The sequence below is a fragment of the Vidua macroura genome, chromosome 8, assembly GCF_024509145.1.
Source record: "Vidua macroura isolate BioBank_ID:100142 chromosome 8, ASM2450914v1, whole genome shotgun sequence".
Lineage (NCBI taxonomy): Eukaryota > Metazoa > Chordata > Aves > Passeriformes > Viduidae > Vidua > Vidua macroura.
The window spans coordinates 13,675,465-13,699,408 of NC_071578.1; the positions used below are offsets into that span (position 1 = coordinate 13,675,465).

Here is a 23,944-nt window from a genome sequence, read left to right on the forward strand (position 1 = left end):
CCACCCTGGAGCGATGGAGCCAGGAGCATCCATTGCTGCATTACGCTCCCTTAAAGGAAAAGTCTGGTGCAACATCAGAGCCCAATCCCTTTTCCCAGGCCAAGATGTGTTGTACAGAGACTAGTCTGTCATAACCTCATGAAATAGGCTTTAAGAAAACAATCACCTATGTGCAACACATTATTTAACAGAGAACATTTACTGGGCCACAAGAAAAGTTTTCACGTTGTAACTTCCCTGCTTGGTTTGTATGTTAATCTGTTCTCCACACAGTACAGCTTCTGAACCACACCACCAGTAAGTGAGTGCACTCGTGCAGCAGGTGGACAAACTCTTGTGAAGTGACATTAGGAACAGCTCCTTTTCATACCCCTGGCCCATCCCTTTGCTTATTAGCTGTCGCTCTAAGCAGGACGCTACTTGCTTTAGGTATCTCAGTCTTTATCTTCCCAAGTTAAATTTTGTGTATGTACAGCTGCCAACACCAAAACCAAACACAAGTCTCTGACAGCTGATCCCAAGGGCATCAAACACAGTGTGATGTAATGTACAGCGCTGAACCACTTCTGGTTCTGGACCAGCTCATACACAAAATACACATTTATTTATATTCATTTCTCAATTTTTATTCTATTTCTCGCATGGTCTTCAAATACAGTTTTACAGGTCTTTTTCTGCTACAGATACTGTTGATCTAAAACAGATTAATGAAAGTGGCATTCCAACCTTAATGAAAATTCATAACCATGAAAGATATGTCAACATATCACTTTACAATCCTAGAATGATGGTATTGGCCTGACATTCCATAGGCTTAGACAATTAACTTCTATAATAACAAATTCATAGGAAGAGAAAATGTGGCAACTCCTTAAAAGCCAAGAAATAAGGCCACAAGCATCCTATGCTGTAATGTTATGCATCCAGATGAAATAAGTCGAGTTGGGTATCCATGAAGAAACAAAACTCTCCCACCTGGTAAATCAAGGTATCAGCTACTCAACATGCACTCAAAGCTGTATAAAAACTAGTGGCATTCAGCTTGGACTTAATGAAATCCCACAGCACAACCCCATACCTCTTTCTAAAAATGAAATGAACTTGTTTCAACTTAAATACTTTGCTACCGCATTAAAAATCATTCACATTCTGCAGAAAAAAAAAAACAAAACCATCTTGCACAAGACTGCACCAGAAGGCCAAACACAGCATCTCCTTACAGGTTGCAGAGAGCATTACTGCAATCTTAATGCCATTCATTACAGGTTGCAAATCAACTTCTATGCAGCTGAAGGCTTGTCAGAGCAACCAAGCTTCCTTTGTGCACCACTGAAAAAACCCCAGGAAAATTTAAACATAAGATATAGACAGCTTATGGCAGCAGGTGGAAGAAACAAAGTACTGCAAAGTGCATATCATTGTCCAATCACCTGTGTGGGACACTGGGACTACTGTAAAATATCAGTTCCATTAAATGATCCAACTACCTGACTACCAGGTCCCATATGACGCCAGTTCCATCCCACCACCAAGCATGTCCATCCTGGGTAAAAACATTAAATTCTTGGAACATTTAAAAGTAGATAACCATTTAAATAATGTGTAAAAATGTGCTTATTGTGGCATTTCTTATAGAAAAGTTATTTGATACAAATGTGCAGGACTTGAAGACCCTGATTTACTCAAACTAAGTACGAACAGGCTTTGAAACATGGTGACTCTTCCAAGGACAAATCCCAGCTGTGGGCCAGCTCTCTCTCCTTCTCACCATCTTTCATCCATAATCCCATGTGAACATTACCAAAATTAACGGGTTCAGCAAAGCATCCTGTGAATTGCTGTTTCAGTCTCAGGAGAATGATACCCTCAAGCAGTGACAAACTGCTATCTGAAGGAAGGGTCAGTTGGGATCTGCTCCCCTTTCCTAAGATGGTCAGTACCTAGCCCTGGATATGAGGCACAGTAAGAAAGGTCAGTGCTGAGGACAGACTTGTTCTCGATTGTGGTTTCAGGTTTTTCCAAAGTGTCATCTTGGACCTATACCATTTCACTTTTCAAAAGAAAAAGTTACAAAAACCAGTAAACAAAAAGTTAGTCAGCATACAACTAAGTTTATATACACTGAGATTTACAAATTTGTCATTGAGTGACTTCTGCCACAGACCACTGCACATCTGTCCCTAACAAAACACAAAGCTTGAACCAATGGCCATTAGAAGTGACAAGGGGTCATTGCTTTATCAACAAGCAAAAAGGTAGTAAAAAATAGAACTGTAACTACTTATCTTTAAAAATGCTGATTGACACAAGCAACCCCTCCCATTTCTGCAACTTCCAATTGCACATCCTGCTCTATGACAGAGAAAAAAAACCTGCATCTTTATAGGCATTCTGCCAGAGACCAATTTTCTGTTGACACTTGAACGCAGAGAACTGTCGTCAACCACAGCACCGACTGAGAGGGATTCCTCTGAGAAGCTATAGCCCATGCAAGATTCCTTGGCACTTCACACAGGACCAGGAGAGGACAGGGTTTCTCTTTGTTTAACAATGTTTTCAGCAGCATTATCCCCTTCCAACAAATTACAGTCTGAATGTGTGATGGGTGATTTTCGCATAGCCCCTTTTACCAAGCTGGCTTATTGCTGGCTTTGTGCAGTTAGACCATATGAAGATCCCCACCACTACCTGCCCAGCTGTTAAGGGTCTACAGTACTAGAACAGTTCACTGTCAAGCACTTCAAAGGCTTCTTCCAAGGATAACAACATCCTTTGGAAATCCTTCCATTTTAGCAATTTCAAAACAACCCAGCTTGCTGTAAAATTCCAAGATTCTTTTATCATCTGGTCTCACTTCACAAAAAGCCCCACGGGAGCCTGAAGAAGAAAGAAAAGAAACAAAATACTGTAGGAGAAGAGTTACCATAAAAAGCACAGACATCAAATATTACTAGAGTTCCCACCAATTTTATGAGGTAAATCCAATTCCACATGGAGCATAGTGCCCAAGAGTCCAGATTTATGGCAGTACAGCTGACCATCCTCTAACGGGACTGCACACTGCAGGCATCCATCAGTCTGAACAAACCCTCTACACACCTTTCACTGCACACAAAAATATCTGATGTTGGCTCCAAAAACAGCACTGCAAGAGGGCACCAAGTGGCACAAAGGAAGTGTGAGTGTGAGGTGCACAGTCAGGGCAGGCAGCCAAGCACTTCCCATACTGAAGGTTTGGTAATTACCCACCAGTGCACACAGCCATACTTAAAAAAAAAGCATCATTAGCACTGCCTGCAGGAAAAATATAGACTTTTGTGCAGTGTTCAAGATGTAAAGATGTGTGCTCTCAGTGCCAAATTGCTCCCTCAGTTCTGCCTATCTTATAATTTAGAGGATAAATGGCTAAAATGAAAAGCTTCCTTTTTCAAGGCAGCAGCAGAAGTTAGCTGTTCAAAAGCTTTTGTAATTATTTACCCCAATCTTCCCAAGTTTGCCTTGCACCCTAGATATGACATGTAGTTAGAAAACAAGGAATTCTAAGTGCAAGAAACTTACCATTAGCCTTTAGAGAAGAGAGCAGGCAGGCCATCATACTTTTGGCCACACTTGGATCTGTCACTTTTTTGTGGATATCAATCTTTATCAAAGATGGGAAGTTAGCAAGGAACGATTCTGGCAATACTTCCTGTTCTTCATGGAAGCTTAGCATTATTTTCTGACAAGAATATTAGAAACAGGTATTTAATAATTATCCAGCTTTTCATTTTCATTCATCTTTATCAGGGGAGACTGCTTTGCACATTGAGTGCACCTCCAAACCAGCAGGCTTTTCAGCTACACCTCTGATGGCCACTTAGTTCCTCATCTGCTGAATTGCTGTCTGTACTCTAGACAAACAGACTGGCTAGAAAAGCTTCTCAGACCACCAGAGGAGGCATGCAAAGCTCCTTCTCAGTGACCCATACTTCAAGTGAAAGAGAACATAAGCCAACACATAACCAACAGTTTGCATATAGATACTCTTTTTTTCTTTGCCCTTTTAATGGGCAGTTTTATTCTGCCTTGCACCATTTACAGCTGTCACACTCCACAAATAGCTCATAGATTTTCACACCAAAACCAAGTGCTCTTCAATTTCTTTTCCATACTTAAACTGGTAAGACTTTCAGTGCTCTATCTGCAGCATGGGGAAACTAATACTGCATTATGCAGTAGAACAGAGCAGGAGCAATACTTTATTTTCAAAATGTAATTCTCTCTAGATGAAGGTGCTTTACATTTACTGCATTGATTACTACTAAAGTACACCTCATGGGTGTATTACAGCACATAGCTGTATCTGACTGGCAATGAATAATTTTACTGTCTCCTTCTGATACATCAGATGCTTTAATACAGGCTCGAAGTCTTCAGAAAGGTGAAAAAACTGAATTTCATGTGAGCTCAAAAAAAACAAAGACCCACTTTGGAAATATTCCAGCATACAGTTCTGATCTCACAGGTTATACCAACCTCTGCCTCAGACAGCTCCTTGTCACTATTTGGTTTAGTATATTTTTCTTGCATGAAAGGGATCCAAGACATTTTGCATTTCTTAATGAAGGGAGTTACATCAACTGTTCCCAAAGCATAGCCACATATGCCATCCTCATCTTCTAAGACAAAGCAGTAATCCAAGCTGAGGGTGAGCAGACCTCCAACTAACCTGCAGAAAAAAAAGTGAAAATTCAGTCAAAAGAAGGTCTGTTGGACCAAGTATGCCCTTCAGGTTCCACAGAGGAGCCTCCAGAGTCAACCAAAGAAGTGAGTCCTCCAGTCATGGAATTAGTTCCAACAAAGCACTGACTGATCAGCTATCAAAACTCAGCTATAAGCAATATCTGCACCTCAGGATTCCACTGTTTAATTCCATACACACTGCTCTTCAGCTTTTGCTCTTAGTTGCTCTGCTGCCATTATTTCCTTGTTTTCATAATTGCCTTTGGGTATTGTTTGATACCAGTTACACATCCTTTCTTAACTGCCTTCCTGTCACTCAGAGCAGACTCTCTATAAAATTCTATCTAAATTAAACACCTGAGACAAAAAAAAAATCCACTCAAAGTAGCTAATTTTACAGTTCATTTTTAATGCCCCATTTTTTAAAAACTTCATCTATCATTGCTTATCATTTTTAAAAGTTTCTACATGTACTTCAGAAAAAACTTGGGGCACTTGGCTGAGAGACTGCACCTCAAAAACCTGTCAATTCTATTCTAAGAACTACAGAAGTTCAGAAAAAATACCAGAGGGTAACTACAGACTAGGGACACTCATGATATACTTTCACAAAATCTTATTTAAGATACTGTGATGTACACCTTTCTTAATACAGAGGTTTCAGCTAAATTTATTTTCTAACAGCTCACAACAGGCAACCAGCACATGAACTGAGACATAACTGTCAGCAGTCTCTTTAAGAAACCAAAACCCCAATTTCCTGAGAGTAAATTATTTTATCTACTTCAAATGTTCTTTCTGTATTCTTCCCACACACAATTCTAAAAATTCAAATTAGATACACTGTCAGGACTTCATCCTTCAGAACCACCTCTGCAGGACACTCGTTCCTAATACATACTTGTCTCCAATTAAATCTGGTAAACTATGGAAGGGTTGATCAGCTCCATCAGCATACATTTCTCTGCAGATCTTATATACAGATGCCTAAGAGGAAAAAAGAGATGATTTCAACTTAGCAGTCACATTCAAAAGAGAGTATGTCATTAGCAGCTGCACTGTAACCTAGTACTGACAGGCACTGAGTCACCAGAGATCAAAAGTATCCATCTATGCAAAAGGATGGCGCTCCCTCCACCTCTTCCCTGAAAGTAATTCAAAGTTGCCTTCAAAAAACATTGCAGTTAAGTTGAAGGGCTGAGAAGGAAAGGCTGGAGGTCTATCTCCTGCTCTTGTAACAGCACAAGATTAATTCTGATGGGTAGGTACTAAACACTCAGTGAAGACCACCACCATTGCTACAAAGTCCCTTTACAAAACCTCTGATGTTCGAGTACAGCAACTCAACATCTGCAAAGGACAGATACATCCTGCACTTCAAAAGGCTTTCACCTGGATCTCTTTAAAAGAGCAAATTTGTATTAGCCACATCTTAAATAAGAAACTTCAACTTTTTTTTTTTTAACAAAAATGCTTTGCATTTGGCATTTGACACTTTCTTCCTTTAATTAAAGGGTAACTCCTCAGAAGAAATACTGTTTATGACTGCATGCTTAGCTGCACCTCTAATTCCTAAGGTGGTTTAGAAACATCAATTCCATTTTCTACAAAAGAACAAGTCAGCTTAGATCAAGTCCTGCATGAAGGTTTGGAAAAGGCTGCTTTACTGCTCGTGAGAACAGCACAGGATAGAGCTGGCCTAGAACTGGCAAGAAATGGAGTCTTCATGTGTCAGCCTTGTATGTCTGACTGGCTTCAAAGCTGACTAGTTTGAAATACTGCAAACTCAACCTAGAAACTCCTGTTTCATCTCAGTGTACCTACCAAAACAAGATTTCAAGCTGCATTAATCCCTACATTGTTTCAGCTGCATCCATAAAGAGTTAATTAACTACTGGCTGATACTTCAAGCATTCTCCATGCCAAGCTAATAGGAAGGAAACTACACCACAGATGCATTCAGAAAACATAAAAGGTAAAAAGCATTAATCAAAAATGACTAATGAATTTTTCCTGATTTTAAAGTATCAAACACTCCAAAGCAGATTTGACAGTCTTTCAAAATCAGACCAAAAAGTTTCCAACTCTAACTAAAATGGTATGAATGGCTGAACCATGATCACATTTTTCAGCTCCATTTTGAGATGCAGCATCAATGTTCTGCCTATACAGCTCCGCAAATACCAGCAGGTACCACAATAATCACTGACTGAAACAGGCATACACACCCACCCTCTAAGGTTAATTCACTGGATGTCTCCCTGCTGCAAGAATTCTTCTACCAGCTGAACAAATTTAACTTGTCTTTCATAAATAAGGAAGGCACTCACAGATTTAAAAGGGTGAGGGGGTGGGAGGCTGGGTATCAAGCTGTGGGCATACACATACTGTGGCACAGCATGCTGCTGAACCAGAGGCATATTACTTAACCCCAGTTCTCCTGTGAGCTGGCATTTGTGCCTTGTGCAAGATAGCAGGACACCTGATTCATTAGGGAAGAGGGGACTCAGCACTAATCACTGCTGCCACGAAAGAAAGTGCATCACAAACAGCAAAAGTGACAAGTGTCAAAAGCAGTTACCTCATCTTTAGGGAAGTAGGGTCGTATGGTGTACACTTTGGAAGTGGGTGTTAATGGAGGTGGTTGAAAAAAGAGGTCATTTGCCCCATCAATAGGCAGCAAACGCTGTGAAAACAAAATATTTAATATAACTGTATGAACAACAAAACCCATCACTCTTGGGTGTGCACTGCAGACTCCCAAAATAACATTTGCTACTTGCTACCCCCAAAAGAAGGTGGGGTTGGTATGCTTTACAAATGCAAAGACCTTATTTGAATAGAAAATATCCAATTGGTGTTCTAAAATATGCAATTGAAACAGCACATTAAGAGTCTGTTAATCTTAACTGCTTTAAAAACTTTTTACCAATCATATCTACACTGTCTAAGAACACAGAATGTCAGGAGGAAAGGTTTGGTCTGAAGAGGGTTAACTGGCCAGAGGAGACGCTTTATCCCAAAAGCAATGCGCTGACTCAATTTGCTGCGCGCAGAGCACCTGTGAGGGGGGAAAAGTATAGCGCCTGAAAAATCCATGAACAAATCTGCACATGGTACAAACAGTGATTTAGGAACACTTGCCAATTGAATCCCTCGCAATAAAGCACATTACAGCATTCTTTTGAGAGGAACCAAAATTTGGATGACGATTCCTTTTGCTCATGGAATTCCCATTGGCAGACAAGCATGCGCGCATTGTGCAATTGCGGGCGCAGGTAAAAATGCTGTGCGACCTGCAAAGAAACAATGTGAAATGTACAACTAAAGCCGCTGCGCTTCGCATGCGCGTGGGACAGGCAGCATCTCCTTGAGAAATTACTGTAGAAAGGGGAGGAAAATTATTTTAAACCAAGCTGTAAGGCTAATGGGCTTTGGACCAGAAAGCCTTCGGCAGACCAATCCTTCCAGACCTCTGATGTGCAACAAAAGGTTTCTCATAAAACAAAGAAAATGTCATTCAGTTGTGAAGTCATATTGATACCTGGAACTCTCCTGCTAGACCACCTCTAAAGGCCCAGGGTTCTTGGTCTCCACTTAAGAACTGTGCTGAAGATTGACTACGACACCCTGTTGAGATCAGATCCAAGCGGAGAATGTTACGAGAAGGGGGATTTCCTGGGTGTCTTACATGTCCAAAAAGCTAACATACACTTGTGGAAAAAGCTCTCTAACTGAGCTAGAATCCAGGGCTTGGGGAGGGGGAGGGGCTGTAATAATGTATCATTTATAAAGCTTTTGTGCTTGTCCACTAACTGCAGTATTTCAAATTTTTGACTACCTGTAACAGGTGAGAATTCAGCTACACACTTCATTCTACACCAGAAGGCACAAGAATGATGCCATGCAGAACTACATAGACTTCCCACACATTTTGTACATTTTTTGGGGGGTATTTTTGTCAGAAACATTAATTTAATCTATGAAAATCTGACATCTTGGAAGCTACATGGCTCAATAGCTACTACCATAAATTTTTAGATCAAACAAATGCCATTGTCACAGCCCCTGGAAAAAAAAAATGGACCTTTCTGAAGTCACATTTTAGTACTGATTGTTTCTAATCTTGTCAGAAAACTAGGACTAGCAATATATGTAAACAGTCTGGAACAGATCAGGCAGCCAGGACAGCTGTATGAAACAGCATTCTTGCAAGAGACTACACGGATTTACATAATCCAGGCCACACCTTCACAATACTGTTGGCACATTAAAAAGCTAAGTAGTGTTAACTGGAATGAACTCACAATTTAACTAATACACCTTGGTGGCCATTACTAGCTTTGCTTTTTGTATCTTGATTTTTATTTCCATAAGCATACTGGATGCACCAGGGACCCTGCTGCTCAACCAGCAGCAGCAGGTCCATTGCAGTGCTTAGCTGTAGCTTGCACTTGCTTTAGAAAGAAGCTTACATTGGCTGTTTGATTTTTAACACTGTTCTACCAGCAAGGCACCGCAGCCTTTGCCAAGTAACATAAATGACAGCTCTGGAGAGAAAAAAAAGCCAAGTGGTATCTAGAGTGGAGACTTCAATACCTGCCTAGTTTTCTGACAAGAGGAGCAGCGCAAATACTCTTCCTTTTGTGGACAGCAATCTACCTCCTGTTCAAGTAACAGCCTCAGATCAGTACAGACAAGTATGTTGTGCTAGTCAGAGAGTCCCAAAGTGTGCCAAGTTTGACATTTATGCGAGTTTAGGAATACAGGTTAAATACAAACTACCCTAAGTATGGTAAATTTCAGAAACAATCCAAACACCAGAACTCAAAATTCGTTTAACTCCCATATTTTAGAATTCTCACTTAAGAATATATCCTTTCCAATGAGATTTAGTCAATAACTTGGAAGACAGTATCTGTCTGTCCTTTGAGACTACAACTTAACTAGCACTTCCAATTATTACAGTAAAGAGCTGTGTGAATGAAGAGCTGTATAAATGAAAAACATAGTTAATGCCTTAGTCGCTGCGCAAATGTGACTTCAGTTCATGCCTGTTGTACATCTAATCTATCTGAGCTGCCTCACAGACAAAACCTTTCCATTTTAATTAATTAATGACGACGCGCTGTGAACATCTGGCGCTGTCCATCCAATAGCAGTAGAAACTTGTGCTGAGGATTCTCCCATCTGTACACAACGGGGAAGAAGACAATAGAAGTCATTAGTAATCCATAGTACTGTACAGCCACACTAATTTAAGGGACTGAATGCTAGCTGGACTTGGGAGGAGAGGTTAAGAAAGTGAACATCCAGTGGACCATTGAGCACACCATTGTGAAAACTAACTTGTTTGGATTTGTAATGTACTTGACTTTATATAATGAGGTATTTTATCAAAGACCTTCACTCTGTATATACACTAGTGATAAAACACAAGCTGAAGACAAAAATGGCCCCTTTCACAGAAGCACTGTTAGTGTAAGAATATTAAACTGTACATGTGAAAAACCCTTAATTTTTCAACTAGTAGTGTGAGTACTGGAACAGAACAGTACCAAAGTTAACAGAGTTGGTGTTTACTGAGTTGGCTTCTACTGTGAACTACTCCAAATATTTGAGGCACTTAGAGACTCGAACCCAACTTTACAGGGACACTGAAAACAATTTCAGTTGAATTTAGCACATAGTCTGATAATTCTGAAATGCAATCTGCATTGGGCCCTTGATGTTTTCAAAGACTACAAGAACCATTGTTCCCTTTATAGAGCTTTGGCCTAGAGCTATAAGTAGATTAAATTATCAAGAAGAGAGCATTCTGTCTAGCTAAAGGCCAACATACAGCAAGAATAGAGAAGTTGGAGGAGATGTGTTACACTTAAAAATGCACAAACTATGGCTTTTAAAACAGCATGAAGTTGTTAGAGAAATGTTAACATACTACAATGCTGCTGAGTTTTCCTCCCCCCACTAGGTTTTCTTCTGTGCTTTGCAGAAGGCAGTCTTAAAAGCTCTCTTCTTTATCAACTATGAGTTTAGGGATCAGATATTTAATAAGCACAAAACACAGGAATCTGTTGGGAACAGACCTAGTTGATGATTTAACAGGTCTTCTCTGTCCCTGCTTAAATCTGTCAGTATTTAAGACTATAATTTAAAGACAATCCAAACACTAGGATTAGACCAAGGTTGTGTAATGGTTAGCCACTGTGAGGTTTGTGACAGCTACAGAAAGTGTGACTTGGGACCATCAGCTTTGCTGTCTGCTGTGTATGTCAAGCAACTCCACAGCATATTCCTCACAGTTGGATTGAAACCTGAAAGTGAAATGAGATGACTAGAATTACCTAGGCCATGCTGGTGCTATCTGCCAACTTAGGATCTCCCAAAAATCTTGCAGAAAAAAACAACAACAAAACAAAAAAAAAGCCGCACATAAAAAAAAAGACTGTTTCAAGATCATTTTAAGTCTCAGACTAAATCTGTCCAGAGAGCTCCACAATTTCCATCCATTACCAAAAATATAGATTAAAAATTTTTAAAAAAATCAGCAATTTGGAAAGTGTTTAAAGAAAATTATTTTGCACCAGAATAGCCTTATGCTAAAGCTCGCATGCGCACAGGGGCTGGGAGGATCACCTTCCTCATGGCCAGGCCCATTGCAAGGTCTGTTGAAGACAGCAATAATGTTATCAAGACAGAGCAAACAGCAGATGGCTGATGTGATCACATTTCGTAGTGTCATTTCCAATCATACAGTGGGGCATCCAAGGAGTTACGTGGCATAGTCCAGTGTGCATTCAGTCAAGAATAAGTTAAAGTCAACACTTACGTGTCAGATGAGATTCAAGTTTCATTAGCCCAAGAAGAAAATCAAGGTCTCCAATCTTAAGCATCCAGCAGACTTCACTTTTAATAGCAAAGCAAACTCACTGCAAGCATTGCTTCAAATAGCGGGACAGGAAAATCTTTAAAACAGGGTCAAACCAGACCCCCCTGTCCAAGAAACATTCACCTAATACTTCAGTTTTCCCCGTGGGCTAATTAAAAACACACATAAAAAATAAGCTATCTGGGATTATAATGGCTCCCAATGCACCTACCTAACCACTGCACAAAAGATTTCACCATTGACATAATACTCTTGATATCCCAGACGTAGGAGTACATGTCATAAAGGATTGTCCTGTTGGCACAATTGGAGAGGCGAGTGAACATGCCCATCACCAAGCTGCACATCTCTTCAAACTTGGCTGCTCGGCTACGCCATTCTTCTATCTATGAAAAAGATCCACAAGATCAAACACAGGCTCCTAGAGAGGAGAGGTACTCTAAAGATGGAGAAAGACTACACAACTCACTACTTCATTTTACCAGGATGGACTACCACACCACACATGACACACAGATAGTCTCTATGGCTATTAGAAGTGAGGCCACTACAGGGAACACTGGTCAAATGCAGATACTAGACTGCCTTCATAGCTATGTGGCACTACAGGGCTTAAAATAGTAGATTCCACTGGAGGAATGAAAATTACTGTGACCTGTGGTTCATTATACACTACCTTCAAGTTCTCCTAAGTAGAACACCAGTCTCTATTACAGACAACAGGTAAAATTGCTTGGGATTTTGACATAAAAGGAGAGAAACAAGATTTGCACTCACTTTTTCAGCATCCTTTCCTTTGCAATTTACGCTGACAACACTGCTATTTGCTCTAAGCCACTGGAATTCCCTCAGCATCTGTGCACCTTTGGGTCCATGTTCATAAGGAAGGTAAAACAAGTCAGCAAGAAGCTGTAAGTCCTCTAAAGTCACTGGTTCTACTGTGTAAAGAGGCTTTTCATTCGGCCCAGGCACAAAATGTTCTTTGTTAATTTGCTCATCAGTCTGCATAGGTGCAATGTCACTACCAGAGTCTTCCTGCATAGACATCTCTGGAGACTTTGACTCAACTATACTCTCCTTATCTGTATCCATTGGCTTCAGCTCCTCTGCCATCTTGGCTTCGGCAATATCTGTCAGTATCTGGTTGGCATTCTTGTCTGCATCATCTTGTTTTTCCACCACCATGTCCATTGGTTCCTCATCAGATTGCTTCTTCTCCTCCTCCTTGGCTAAGGCCGGTGAGTCACTGCTCAGTGCCGCAGCCTGGCTCATGATGGGCTCCTGGTACACTGTGGTAACCACTGTTGCTGCATTTAAAGAGGATGGTGCCACCAGTGGCCCTACATCCCCTACAGAGGTTTTAGCACCACTGTGGGCCACTTGCCTACCTGAGAATAAGAAAAAAGTATAGTTTTCAATATCTGCCAACTAACATTCAAATCAGCAACTCCTGCAAATGATGGATGATGTTGTTACCATAGCATCCCATCAGGACAGATTCCTTTTGGTACTTTGCCTGTTCACTTCTGTCAATGTAACTCTAACTATTGACTTTGAGTTTTGCAAGTTTCCTTTCCACATAACTGGTAAGCAAAAATAGGATGAAGAAAACGTTAGGAAATTTAACATTTATTTTTAACTATGTCATCAGAATAAAAAGCTCCCCAAGTAACTATTTTTCTCTCTGTATCAACTGACTTGGTAAAGTTGTATTTGAATATAAAGGACAGTTCATAATAAAAGCTTAATATGATAAGCTGATGCTTCAATATTTCAATTTCAAAACTGTCTTTAACCTGGGGAAAATTGAGACATTCAAAACCTTACCAGATACAATCTTGTATCTGGTATCTACAATCTTGTATCTGTATCTACAATCTTGGCATTGGACAACATGCTCTAACTCACCCTCCCTGACCAAGGTTGTTAGACTCAAGATATAGCCCAAGCTCCCATTGGTACAAAAAAAGGTGTAGAGTGCTGGAAGGAACTCGGCTGATTTATGCAGAAAAACTCAGGAAAGTAAAACTATCTTAAAACAACTGGAAGAACACAGAGTCTTCAGGACCAGAACTAGTTTTTACAACAATCTAACATCAACTCAAAAAAAAAAATCCCCACTGTACTTCCTATTCTCTCAGGTTCCACTGAAGCCCAGTAAGAACTGGCTCTAGCAATTTCCTGCCTTCTATCAGAAATGCCAAAAGAAAATACATCAAGATTGCTTCTGTTGATCAGTCAGAGCATTACAAGCACACTGCAGAACATCAAGCATTTTTACTTTTTAATTAAGGTTCCCCAATTACTAAGGCAGAAAATATTTCCGGTCAAAGTGTATGAATTGCCAGGATCTGTAAAATATCTTTAATCTAAACACAAATACTGAACATCTAACACCATTTTTCTACCAGCCCCAGAATGATACCAAATCATACTCACTGCTGTATTGCTGAGGTACTCCAAATTCCTGCAACCATTCCGTTAAGGCCAGCTTCAGGGCCATTTGTGGGCTGTAGAGAACATCCGTTTCAATATCTTCATCACTCCCCTCATTTTCCAATTTAATCTGGATCGATACTGTGCTATCTTCAGTGTCAGCTACAGAGACAAATTTTAAAAGTTATTACGTCAGTTTAATTTAAAATAGCAAAAAGAGATGTCAGACAAGGCATTCAGTAACTCAGGGGCTTACCTGACAAAAAGGAAAAGTTACTAGATTCTAATTAGAAAAGAAATTAAAATTACGGTCACCACCAATGTCAACACAGAAACCAGACACCCTGGCATTCAGGGTGTCTTCTGATCTGAACTGCTTCTACTCCATTGAAATTATATCCATGGACACATTTCAAACTTGGGCATTAAACTTGCTTTCCAAGAGTGTTAATTACCTAACCACTCCAGAAGCCTCTCCAGACTAAGAAATTCTTGGATACCATGTGCTACAGATATGCCCCAGGAAGTCAGTAAAGCAATATCATTATCTTTCAGGCAATTGCCATTTACTTATGAACAGAAAAGGCTAGGTGATCATAAGAAGAAAAAGTTGCTGAGGAAGACATAAAATCATTAAAAACATTGAGAATTGGTATGATTTGTATTATTAAGCATAGATCTAGCAAACAGTTATGCATACTTACTCATCACCACATCTTTTCTCACTCCATTCATGTTAGACTTGTACCAGGTCGCAAGTGTGTGAATGGCAACATAATTGGCTTCAAATTCACAGTTTGGATTGGTCAGAACACCCTTTAGTCGAGGGATGAGTTCAGTTGACCGACCCTTGTAAGGCCCAAGAAAAAGCCTCTTTTGATCATAATCATTAGCATGAATGTTATCCCAGATAACTGGGGCTCTCCTGATGATCTTAGAAACTTCTTCAATGGATTCTACCGGAATGTCTTTGGATACTACTTTCGGACCTAAGCAGGAAATAGGATGATCAGAGGGCTTTGCATATATTTGAAGATTCAACCCCCAAGTAGTTGAACAGTTTATTTTAATAAATACTTACAAGTAAATACTTAACACCAACAAAATAAAAGAAGTAAGCCAGCAATCTTTACCTGTCCATAACACTTCAATTCCAGGGAGCAGTTTTTCTCCTACAGTCCGTAAATACGGTGACTGGGCAACGTTTGGATAACAGAAAGTTCCACAGTACTCTGCACAGGAAAAGAGAATGTCACTGTTATTAGAAGGATGCACATGTGTGACAACATACCAAATTGTCCCACAAACACATTGAGAGAATACCACCCTTGGAAATGAAAAACATTTATAAAATTAATCAAGTAAGGCCCAAAAGTCTAAAGTATAAATAAAAAGAATATTATGAATGACATTCAGAATAAATATCAGAAACAAATGGTAAAGAATTATTTTAAATTGCTCAAATGTCAAAATTAGGAAAAAATTAATCAAGTCCATAAGTACAAGGCCTGTTACAGCAGATAGTATCCAAGAGAATAAGAAAAGACGCATTACTCATTACAAAGTGCAAATACCTTAAAATTGTAATACTGGAACATATGTCTCTAAAGTTAAGGTCTGCAACAGAACCACAATACTACAGTGTAAGATGATAAACTAAAAATAATTTTTGATAAAACAACCGACTCAGTGACTAGTGAAGCGAGCAATCCTATTAAAAATAGAAACCAGTGACAGTCATAAGCACAGACTACCTCTACTTAAAAATATTCTTAGAAACAAACAACCTGCTAATTCAAGAAGCAAAGACTTCAGTTCAAGTTAGGAAAAAAAAAAATTTCCATAAGTCTATCAGTTCAAACTTCTTGAACAGTTCTATCAAGCCGCCTTATTTGCTTGGCATTGAGCTTTTCAGAGGTTTATAAATTTGGAAAAATCTTTGCATACATCTGAATAATCAAACTTTTCTTTGTAAATCAATTTCTTCAATCAACCCCAAAATACTCCTTAAGGCAGTTATCAAATGTTAAACCAGGTTTTCAAACAGTAAGGTAACAGTCCCCCTCCTTTAAGGCTGAATGAAACTATCCTGCTTGTATTACCTGTAGGACAGAAAAGGAATGTGTCTGGTTCTCCTAGATATTGATAAATTTCATTTGTGATTGAGACTTGAGCATGAGCAAAAGAACTGAAAACTTCTTTATCTGCTGCACACATGTTGTGATCGATATCATCAAACAGCAGTGCAAAAGATCTGCAGCCAAACTGAGAAACCTAATACAAGAGACAAGAGTAAAATGTTTAATTTGTTAAATTATTATTGCTTCTTTTAATCAAACAGATTAGATCTAATCTACCTTAGAGACAGCTATAGGAACGGGGATATAGTAGAGACAAGACAGACTTTGGTTTGTATTCACAATGAATGCCTGTCTCTGACCGAGAGCTCTGCTTCTCTCAAAGATTAGACCTTTAAAGACCTGCAATCTGTTCCAGTTTTAACCATCCAAAGCTGATCTCACAGGGTGGACAGCTGGGAAAAAAGCTAATTCTGTAACAGCACTTGGATAAAGGAGAGGAGTCAGTCAGGAGAACAAAGAAGATGTGCATGTCAGGTCTGTGAAGGCATTTATTGTGGGCTAGAATTCTTGCTTTAGCAGTGCATCTTGGCTTCAAGATTCCAAAATACTCTGAAGACAAAAATAGCCTTCAACATCCAATAGAAGATGAGGATTTTTTTTTTTAAATCAAAGTTATCACTGGCTGCTTCTGCAATGTAACTTGAACACGTCCATTGGAATTGTTCAGAGACACCCAAACTAACATCAGTGCTGAAAAGGTTCAAGAAGCTGGTGGAAAGCTGCAAGAGCAAGCAAGGAATTGGAGCTTCCAAATTAAGCAGCACTGGAACTGTGCTAAGTTTGTGTCATCCTTACCTGGTCCAGCTTACGTTTCAATGTGGATACCTCTTTAGGATTGGAGAAAGTGATGTCAAGTCCAGGTGAGATTGCATAGATGAATTCTATTTCATGTTCTCGTGCAGCTGATATTAGAGTCATTAGCTGCTCTGGAAATTAGAATATTTCAGAAGGACTCAATTAAAAAATTTCTCAGGCATCATCTAAAGTATATTATAAAGTGCAGATACCTCTTCTATCATAATTAGAAAAAAGAATTGCTGGAATTTCTTGAAAGTAACATAGCAAAGAATACCTAATTATTTGGAAGAATTTTCAGCAATTATGCCAAAAGGAATACAACAACTGTCTTTGTATTCTCATTTTCATCATTAAAATTTTTATAAATATTTTTTTAAAAAAATTTATCTCAATGCTGTGAGACAAATACGGATATAGTCTACTTCCACAGTACCTACATGAACAGTTCTAGAATTATTACTCATTTTTTCCACACATACTAACAATTTATTGCAGTAATATCACCCCATGTGACAGAGGTTCACGCACTACTCATATGACTGAAGCTTGGGCACATGAAAATGTGGGGCGTAACATGTGCAGAAGTAGCTGCTTTAAGAAACAAACTTGCAATTGAATCTTTCATAGAATGAATAAAGAGAATTATTTTTAGCATACTTAACAAACTTAGCTGTTATTAGATATTACCTTGCAGTATCCTTTATTTTTCTGCATTGATTCAAAGAGGCCTCCAAGAAGGATTATTTAATTTCAAGAGAATATAATTTTTCTCCTCACCCAAGGAAAACTATAATCCCTTCAGTCTAATAAAGCATCATAAATCCCATAAATGCCAGAGGTGGATAAAAAAACTCACACTAGTGTGAACAGATCTTTTATGTTCTGACTAATTGGTCAAGAGCTGTTTTTCTAACAGTTACTCTTTTCATTGAGACAAGGACTTAATGAATCACATAAAAGGACATGCTATTTGCCCTCCAATCTTTTTTTCCTTTTCTCAAGCAAATAATTTCTACTTCAAAAAACATTCAAAAGATGTTCAAGAGCCAGAGGAGTAAGTCTAAACAACCTTTCCCATGACCAAAAAAAAAAAAAAAATCTTATAAGACAAAGCCTTAAAATCAGTTTCAGAAATCATCTGCAGTTATAGTTAAAAGAAGTAAATGCATGCTTGTTCCAAAGCTCCCATAAACACACCTGCAGGGTATTAAAAAGAGGCTTTCAGTCACCTTTGGGAATGGCTACTGTGATTAAACACACACAAGTATACATAGCAATAACCAAATAATTCAAAAATCTGCTTATAGAAAACACAGAGGAGAAATAAAGGCAATTACCCGCTTCCTCCACAGAGTACATTTCTCGCCAAAACATCCTGTGCTTGTAGTCATCCTTTGGAGCATACAGGTATGTATTCAGTCCCCACTTCTGAAGCCTAAAAACACAGGAAAAAAGCCTTCAAATAGCCTAAAAATTCAGGAATTCTGTGGTTTACTTCATGTTATTCTTTTACTCGATCTAATATTTCTTTTCTTCACTGAACATTGTGTTATACTATTAAGTCACAATAACTTTCAGCACAAATTATATTGGACAAATTTGGTATATGCGAGATAAGAAGGTGAATACAAATCCCAACAATACAGATATTGGGCAGAAAGTTGCTCTAGGTTAGAACAATAATTCTTTCCAGACTTAAGTGGAAGTTTATGATTACATTCTGATGGAATGTGCTGCAGTAAGAGGAAACATGACTTGCCTTCTAAAAAGTTCTTTTCTCTGCTCCATCACCCAAGGTCTTCCATAAAATCCTATGGGCAACAAGATTAGAATTATCCAGTTAGATTATGCCTGCTTCATGAAACTTTGTATTTCAATCCACCATTTTCTTCCTCTTTTGCTACATTTGTCAAAAAGCTACCCAAAGCAGAAAGGGAAAAAAATAGTTAGCATGAGGAAAGTGTAATTAGCTAAACTGATCTAAATTTAAAATGCAATTATAACTTGTTTTATTTCTTATGATCTAAGGTCTTATAATTTTGGCCACTGAAGCAAATAATTTTCAGAATACAAACTGTGTTCCTGAGCATATGCCCTTGACAAGTCAAGTCAGCATTTTTATAGCAGCAGACCTAATTAAACTACCACTCCAGACATCTACAAAATAGATTTGATTTTAAGGTGAGCACTGAAAACACTTGAAAATATTTACCAGCTCAAAAAATGCTTAACTGGTGGTACAGGCTAGGATTTATATAGGCAGAATATATAAATACATACTGCAGAAGATGATGTGTAATTAAAAAAAATGTGCAACTGAGTCAACAAAATGCTTAGGATTTAATTTCTTTTATTCTGTTTAATAGGATCTTTGTCAAAATTAAGTTGCAAACTGATATCCTATTTTGCCATTTTCACATTTTACAAGCTAATACTATGTCTGTGAATAATCATATATTAAAGCATCTACCCAAGTGATTTTAGAGTGTCTTGAAAGTCATACAATTCCATGGAAATTGCAACTGCTTCTGGCTTTAAATCTAATCTTTCCATTCTAGAAACAATACTTTAAAAAAGCACTCTCAATGCCCTCTTAGTCAAGCCAACTCACTTAGACCTATGTGCAAACAGTTCAACCACAAGTGGGCACTTCAAAACAAAGCTTCAGCTTGCAGTCCATGCAAAGACCAGAGACTAAAATAACATGAAATTTAATAAGCTCTTATTTTCAAACAGCATGGCCACTCAGTGATGAATGATACTACTAATACACAAAGCTCACAAGTTCCCATAGAACACCAGTTCTATGGGTAAAAGGTAAACAGTATCTTCATTTCCAAAGCTATTTACTCTTGTACATCTGTAAATACTCAGTCTCACTGAGGTCACAATCACCCTTCTACCTTCCGAAACTCCAAACTGATGCAACTGAAGACATTTCTAAAATATTGTGTATCAGTTACATGCTAAGTGTACAATGCTCTTTTAAAAAGCTTAAAGCAAGAGGCTCAAGTTTTAAGAATTATTCTAAGAGTGATCTCAAACTGCCTGGCACCACAACATGGCAAAACTGAGCAACTGCTCCTCACAACTGCCCAGTGCAACAGGGAACAACAAGAGAGAGCTGAGAGGCCTGAAAACCTCCCAGTTTACTTCACTCTGAAGGAATTTCTTATTTTCACTATAGTTTCCTAACTCTGATGCTGCCCTGAGGAAGCTCAGGAACTCACAAGAGTGAAACCCTGTGAAACTAAAAGAATATCTCCTATGCCTCATAACTTGTTCATTACACTTTTGCTTTAGTTATGATACTACTGTTTCAGACCTACAAGCCTAAAACAGAACACAGCCTACTATTGGAAAAAAAAAAGAAAGTAAGAAAATCAGTTATCAAAAACTAATTAAATAAGGCTGAACAGAACTGGCTAATCTGCAGCAATACTTTTCCATCTGTCACCACATTTCTTAGGTTACTACTGTCACCAGCCAATTACAATTCTTGGATCTTTCTGTCTAACTAAAAAAATCGACCTAGTTTTGTATTATTCCCTCAGGACTGTGTGTCAGGTTAATACAAAGTCAACAGATTATGCCAAAATACCTCATCCCATTACCACGCTCTCCATCACCACAAGTCAGGACATCCTAGAGGCAGTGCACCAAAGCTTTGCATTGAACAATCTCTTAGATGTTATTACTCTGCAAAACAGTGAATATGGTAAGTGGCATACACTCCTTACAACTCTTAGAGTGCACACCCAGTATTTGGCCAACTGCCCTCTGCCTTTTCTACCAAAGATCCAAATTCTCCATCTCAGCACTGTAACCTCACCACACCTTAGTCTGTGTTAACCACTACTTTATGTTTAAGTATTTATCTACACTTCTGAAGTTAATTCCTGTTTTTCTCTTAACTCTATAAATCCCTTGAGTCACTATGAGACAGATGTTTTCACTCACTACCATTTACCTCCTCCAACACAAGTCTGTTTTTCTGCTGGTAGTGGTTTTTTGTTTCCCCTTTTTTTTAACACTCCCCTATTTCTTTTTTTCCCTGTACACATATTATTGTTAGACTGGTAACTCCTAACCAGCGTTTGACGGCTTCTTCGGGCAGGGGCCATTTTCTTGCTTTGTTTTGTGCACAGCACACTCTGGAACACCTGCAACAAAATATATGCTGAGGCAGCCAACGGTGTAACTAACATGACAAGAAAATTTATTACAGTATTCTCAGTGGTTCCAATAGAGACCTGGACGAACAAGTGATGTTCCAGGTGTATCAGCGGGAATGTAAGAAAATATGCTGTTACAATCTGTGTTTTACTTCACTGTTATGTGTCTCAAAAGCCCTCAATTTGCTATCTACCTTCACAGAATTAAGTCTATTAGCAAAAGAAAGGCATTTTTCTCCAGACTGACTGTATTTAAGCCCTACCATTTCACCTCTCAGTCATATTTACAGAAGACTAATTTTTTTTTTTTAAGATACGAACAGAAAACAGTCTGCAAAGCAATGCAAATACTGACTTTGATTAACTGCCTGTTCTCCTCTCCATTCCATCTGCTAATAATTTTGCTTTCCTACTGGAAAATCATTACTGGTACAGAAATAATATGTGACCACGGGAAATAAACAATATAAAACCAACTGTTATGTTGGGAATAAACCATTTTTCCTGCTAACTTTCAACCATCTACCTTGACTGACCTGTCAGAAATGCATTACTGAGAACTGCAAAAAGTCCTTTTATTCTGCAGCTTCAAGAACAACTTAAACCTTTTAATGGTGCAACTGTGCTAAAAGACAGAGGATCTACATTTAAAATGATACGCTAAAACATTTTAGAGAACAAGGTGCATTTAATATTAATTACTGAGCAGAGGTCCACGGAATCACCTATTCCCTACTCAGGGCTGAACGTGAGCCTCTGGAGCGCAGGAAGAGCACGTCCAGCCGGGATAATCGCGCGGTAGCTCTGCTCTCTCCCACTTCCCCCTTTAGACACGTACGAGCAGGCGAGTCCCAGCGCTGCTTCAGCCGCTGTGAGGAATCCTCGGCGCGCTGGGTGCCAGGCCTGCCCGCGCCCCGCCGCACAGCTGCCATCAAAGGGCGCTCCCCGCTCAGCACGAGCCCCGGGGGCAGAAGCCCCGCCCGGGAGCCGCGGCTCCTCCCCACCCTGGCGGAGTCCCGGCCAAGAACCACACGCCACCTCCCCGCCGAGCGGGCTCCTCCGGGCGGGGGAGGAGACGGCAAAGCAAAGCCAGCTGGGACCAGCCCACCCCCCGTCTCCCGCGGATACCGCACCCCCCGTTCTCCCGCACCCCGTCTCCCAGGGGAGACCCCCTCTGAATGCTCTCACCTTCGACGACTCCGCAGAGGAAGCGGCGGGAGCCCAGCGCGGTTTCCGTCTCGGTGTCGGTCTCCTCGCCCCCCGGGACCGGCCCCGCCGTGGCGCCCGGCGGCTCTAAGGGGGCGCCGGGCACCCCGGCCGGGTTGGGACTGCCCTGGGGCTCCTCCAGCGCCGCCTGCCCCTCCTTCTGCACCATCCTGCCGCCCGCCGCCAGCGCCGCCGCTCGCTGGGCCGGGCCGAGCCGAGCCGGGTCGCTGCCGTCCCCGCTCCGCAGCCCCTTTGTCTCCGCCGCTCCGGGGCCGCCGCCGCCGCTTCCTGTTTACGGGGCGCTGCGCCTGCGCGGGGAACCGGCCCCAACCGGTCCGCGCCGCTCCGCCCGCAGCCGCCCCGCTCCGCGGGACCGCCGCGGGGGCAGGGGAAGCGTCTGCCTCGGCGGGAAGAGAGCGAGGGACGCGGGCGGCCGGGACCGCGCCGGTGGAGCGGGAACAACGGGCTGGGGCTCGGGAGGTTCCTCAGGGAATGAGGCGGGCGGGCGGCGCGCGCGGTCTGCGCAGGCGCGGGGCGCGGGAGGGCGCGCACTGCGCGTGCTCGGCGGGGCCGGCAGCGGGAGGGGCGAGGCCGCGGCGGCCTCAGGGCGCTTGCGCGGGGAGGCAGAGCGCGCCCGCGGCGCACGCGCGAGGGGCCGCGGGGATTGAGGGGGAAGCGGCAGCGGGGCAGCACGCATGCGCCGTGGGGTTTGTGTAGGGAAGCGGCGCCGAGGGGGGAAGGAGGGTGGGGAGTGGTGTTTACCTCGGCTCTGCGCGTGCGCCTCGCGGCGCAGCGCCCCGGCGGGAGCGCGCCTGCGCGGGAGGGAGGGCGCGCGGGCTCCCGGGAGACTTGCCCTACTTCTCGCGCTGCCGCGCAAGCGCAGCGGGGCCCGCTGGGGACGCCGAGCTGCTGCGGGGGCACAGCTCCGACCGTCCTGGCGTGGCACGGCACGGCCGATGGCACGCCTGGACGTGTTTCCGTGCCTGGGAGAGGCCACGAGAATGCTGAAGGGTGCGATGGTATCAGTAGATCAGAGGAGGGCTCTGAGGTCACACAGCACCTCTCCTGCTGCAGCCGCAGGGGAGCACCAGGGACCCCAGGGCTGAGGTGACCTCTCTTGTGACCTTGGGGAGAGGCCGGCAAGGTGATCCTGCCAGCCTTCCCAGCACTGGGGAGGCTGCGGCGGGTACCAGCCAACAAGAAACAAGTTAGCAAAGAGCTGCCGAAAACCCCAGGTCGCGAGGAAGGTCTGGAGAAGGCCGGCAGACATCAGGGCAGACACATCACGTTTCAGCCACGTTTCCGCTTATTCCCACTGATAACAGCTCGGGAAGGACAAGAAGCCGCAGACGGCTGCGTTTCCGGCACCGTCAATACCCGCGCTCGGGAAGCTGCAGCAGAGCCCCTGGCCAAGGGGCATCTCCAGTTACCACCATCATCAGGCCAGAGCTTTCAAAGAGCAAAAATAGGAATTGTACAGATACCCTTAAACAGGAACCAGCTAAATTGTATTGATACACGAGCAGACTTTACAGAAGGATTAGAGAGGAGAAATGCACAGAATCTGGGTGGAG

The 23,944-nt window shown here is 41.4% G+C and overlaps 1 protein-coding gene across 1 annotated transcript; it reads right to left on the reverse strand.

Annotated features, from left to right (window-relative positions):
- Positions 1-610: 610 nt before the first annotated feature.
- Positions 611-22,788, reverse strand: OGA (O-GlcNAcase). The gene is made up of 16 exons (XM_053983424.1): positions 22,353-22,788; positions 18,749-18,800; positions 18,327-18,424; positions 16,987-17,117; positions 16,153-16,324; positions 15,184-15,282; positions 14,755-15,039; positions 14,054-14,212; positions 12,392-13,002; positions 11,826-12,000; positions 8,267-8,352; positions 7,304-7,408; positions 5,624-5,709; positions 4,516-4,708; positions 3,559-3,718; positions 611-2,877 (listed from the first exon to the last, which is right to left on the reverse strand). The coding sequence occupies exons 1-16, from the start codon at positions 22,537-22,539 to the stop codon at positions 2,741-2,743; spliced, it is 2,736 nt and encodes a 911-aa protein (XP_053839399.1). The 5' UTR covers positions 22,540-22,788; the 3' UTR covers positions 611-2,740.
- Positions 22,789-23,944: the final 1,156 nt, after the last annotated feature.

Coding starts and splice junctions, on each gene's coding strand:
- OGA (XM_053983424.1), bottom strand. CDS start 22,539: ATGGTGCAGAAGGAGGGGCAGGCGGCGCTGGAGGAGCCCCAGGGCAGT. Junction 18,425..18,748: donor AGAAAAGAACTTTTTAGAAG/GCAAGTCATGTT, acceptor CTGTGTTTTTAG/GCTTCAGAAGTGGGGACTGA. Junction 4,709..5,623: donor CCAGATTTAATTGGAGACAA/GTATGTATTAGG, acceptor TTTTTTCTGCAG/GTTAGTTGGAGGTCTGCTCA.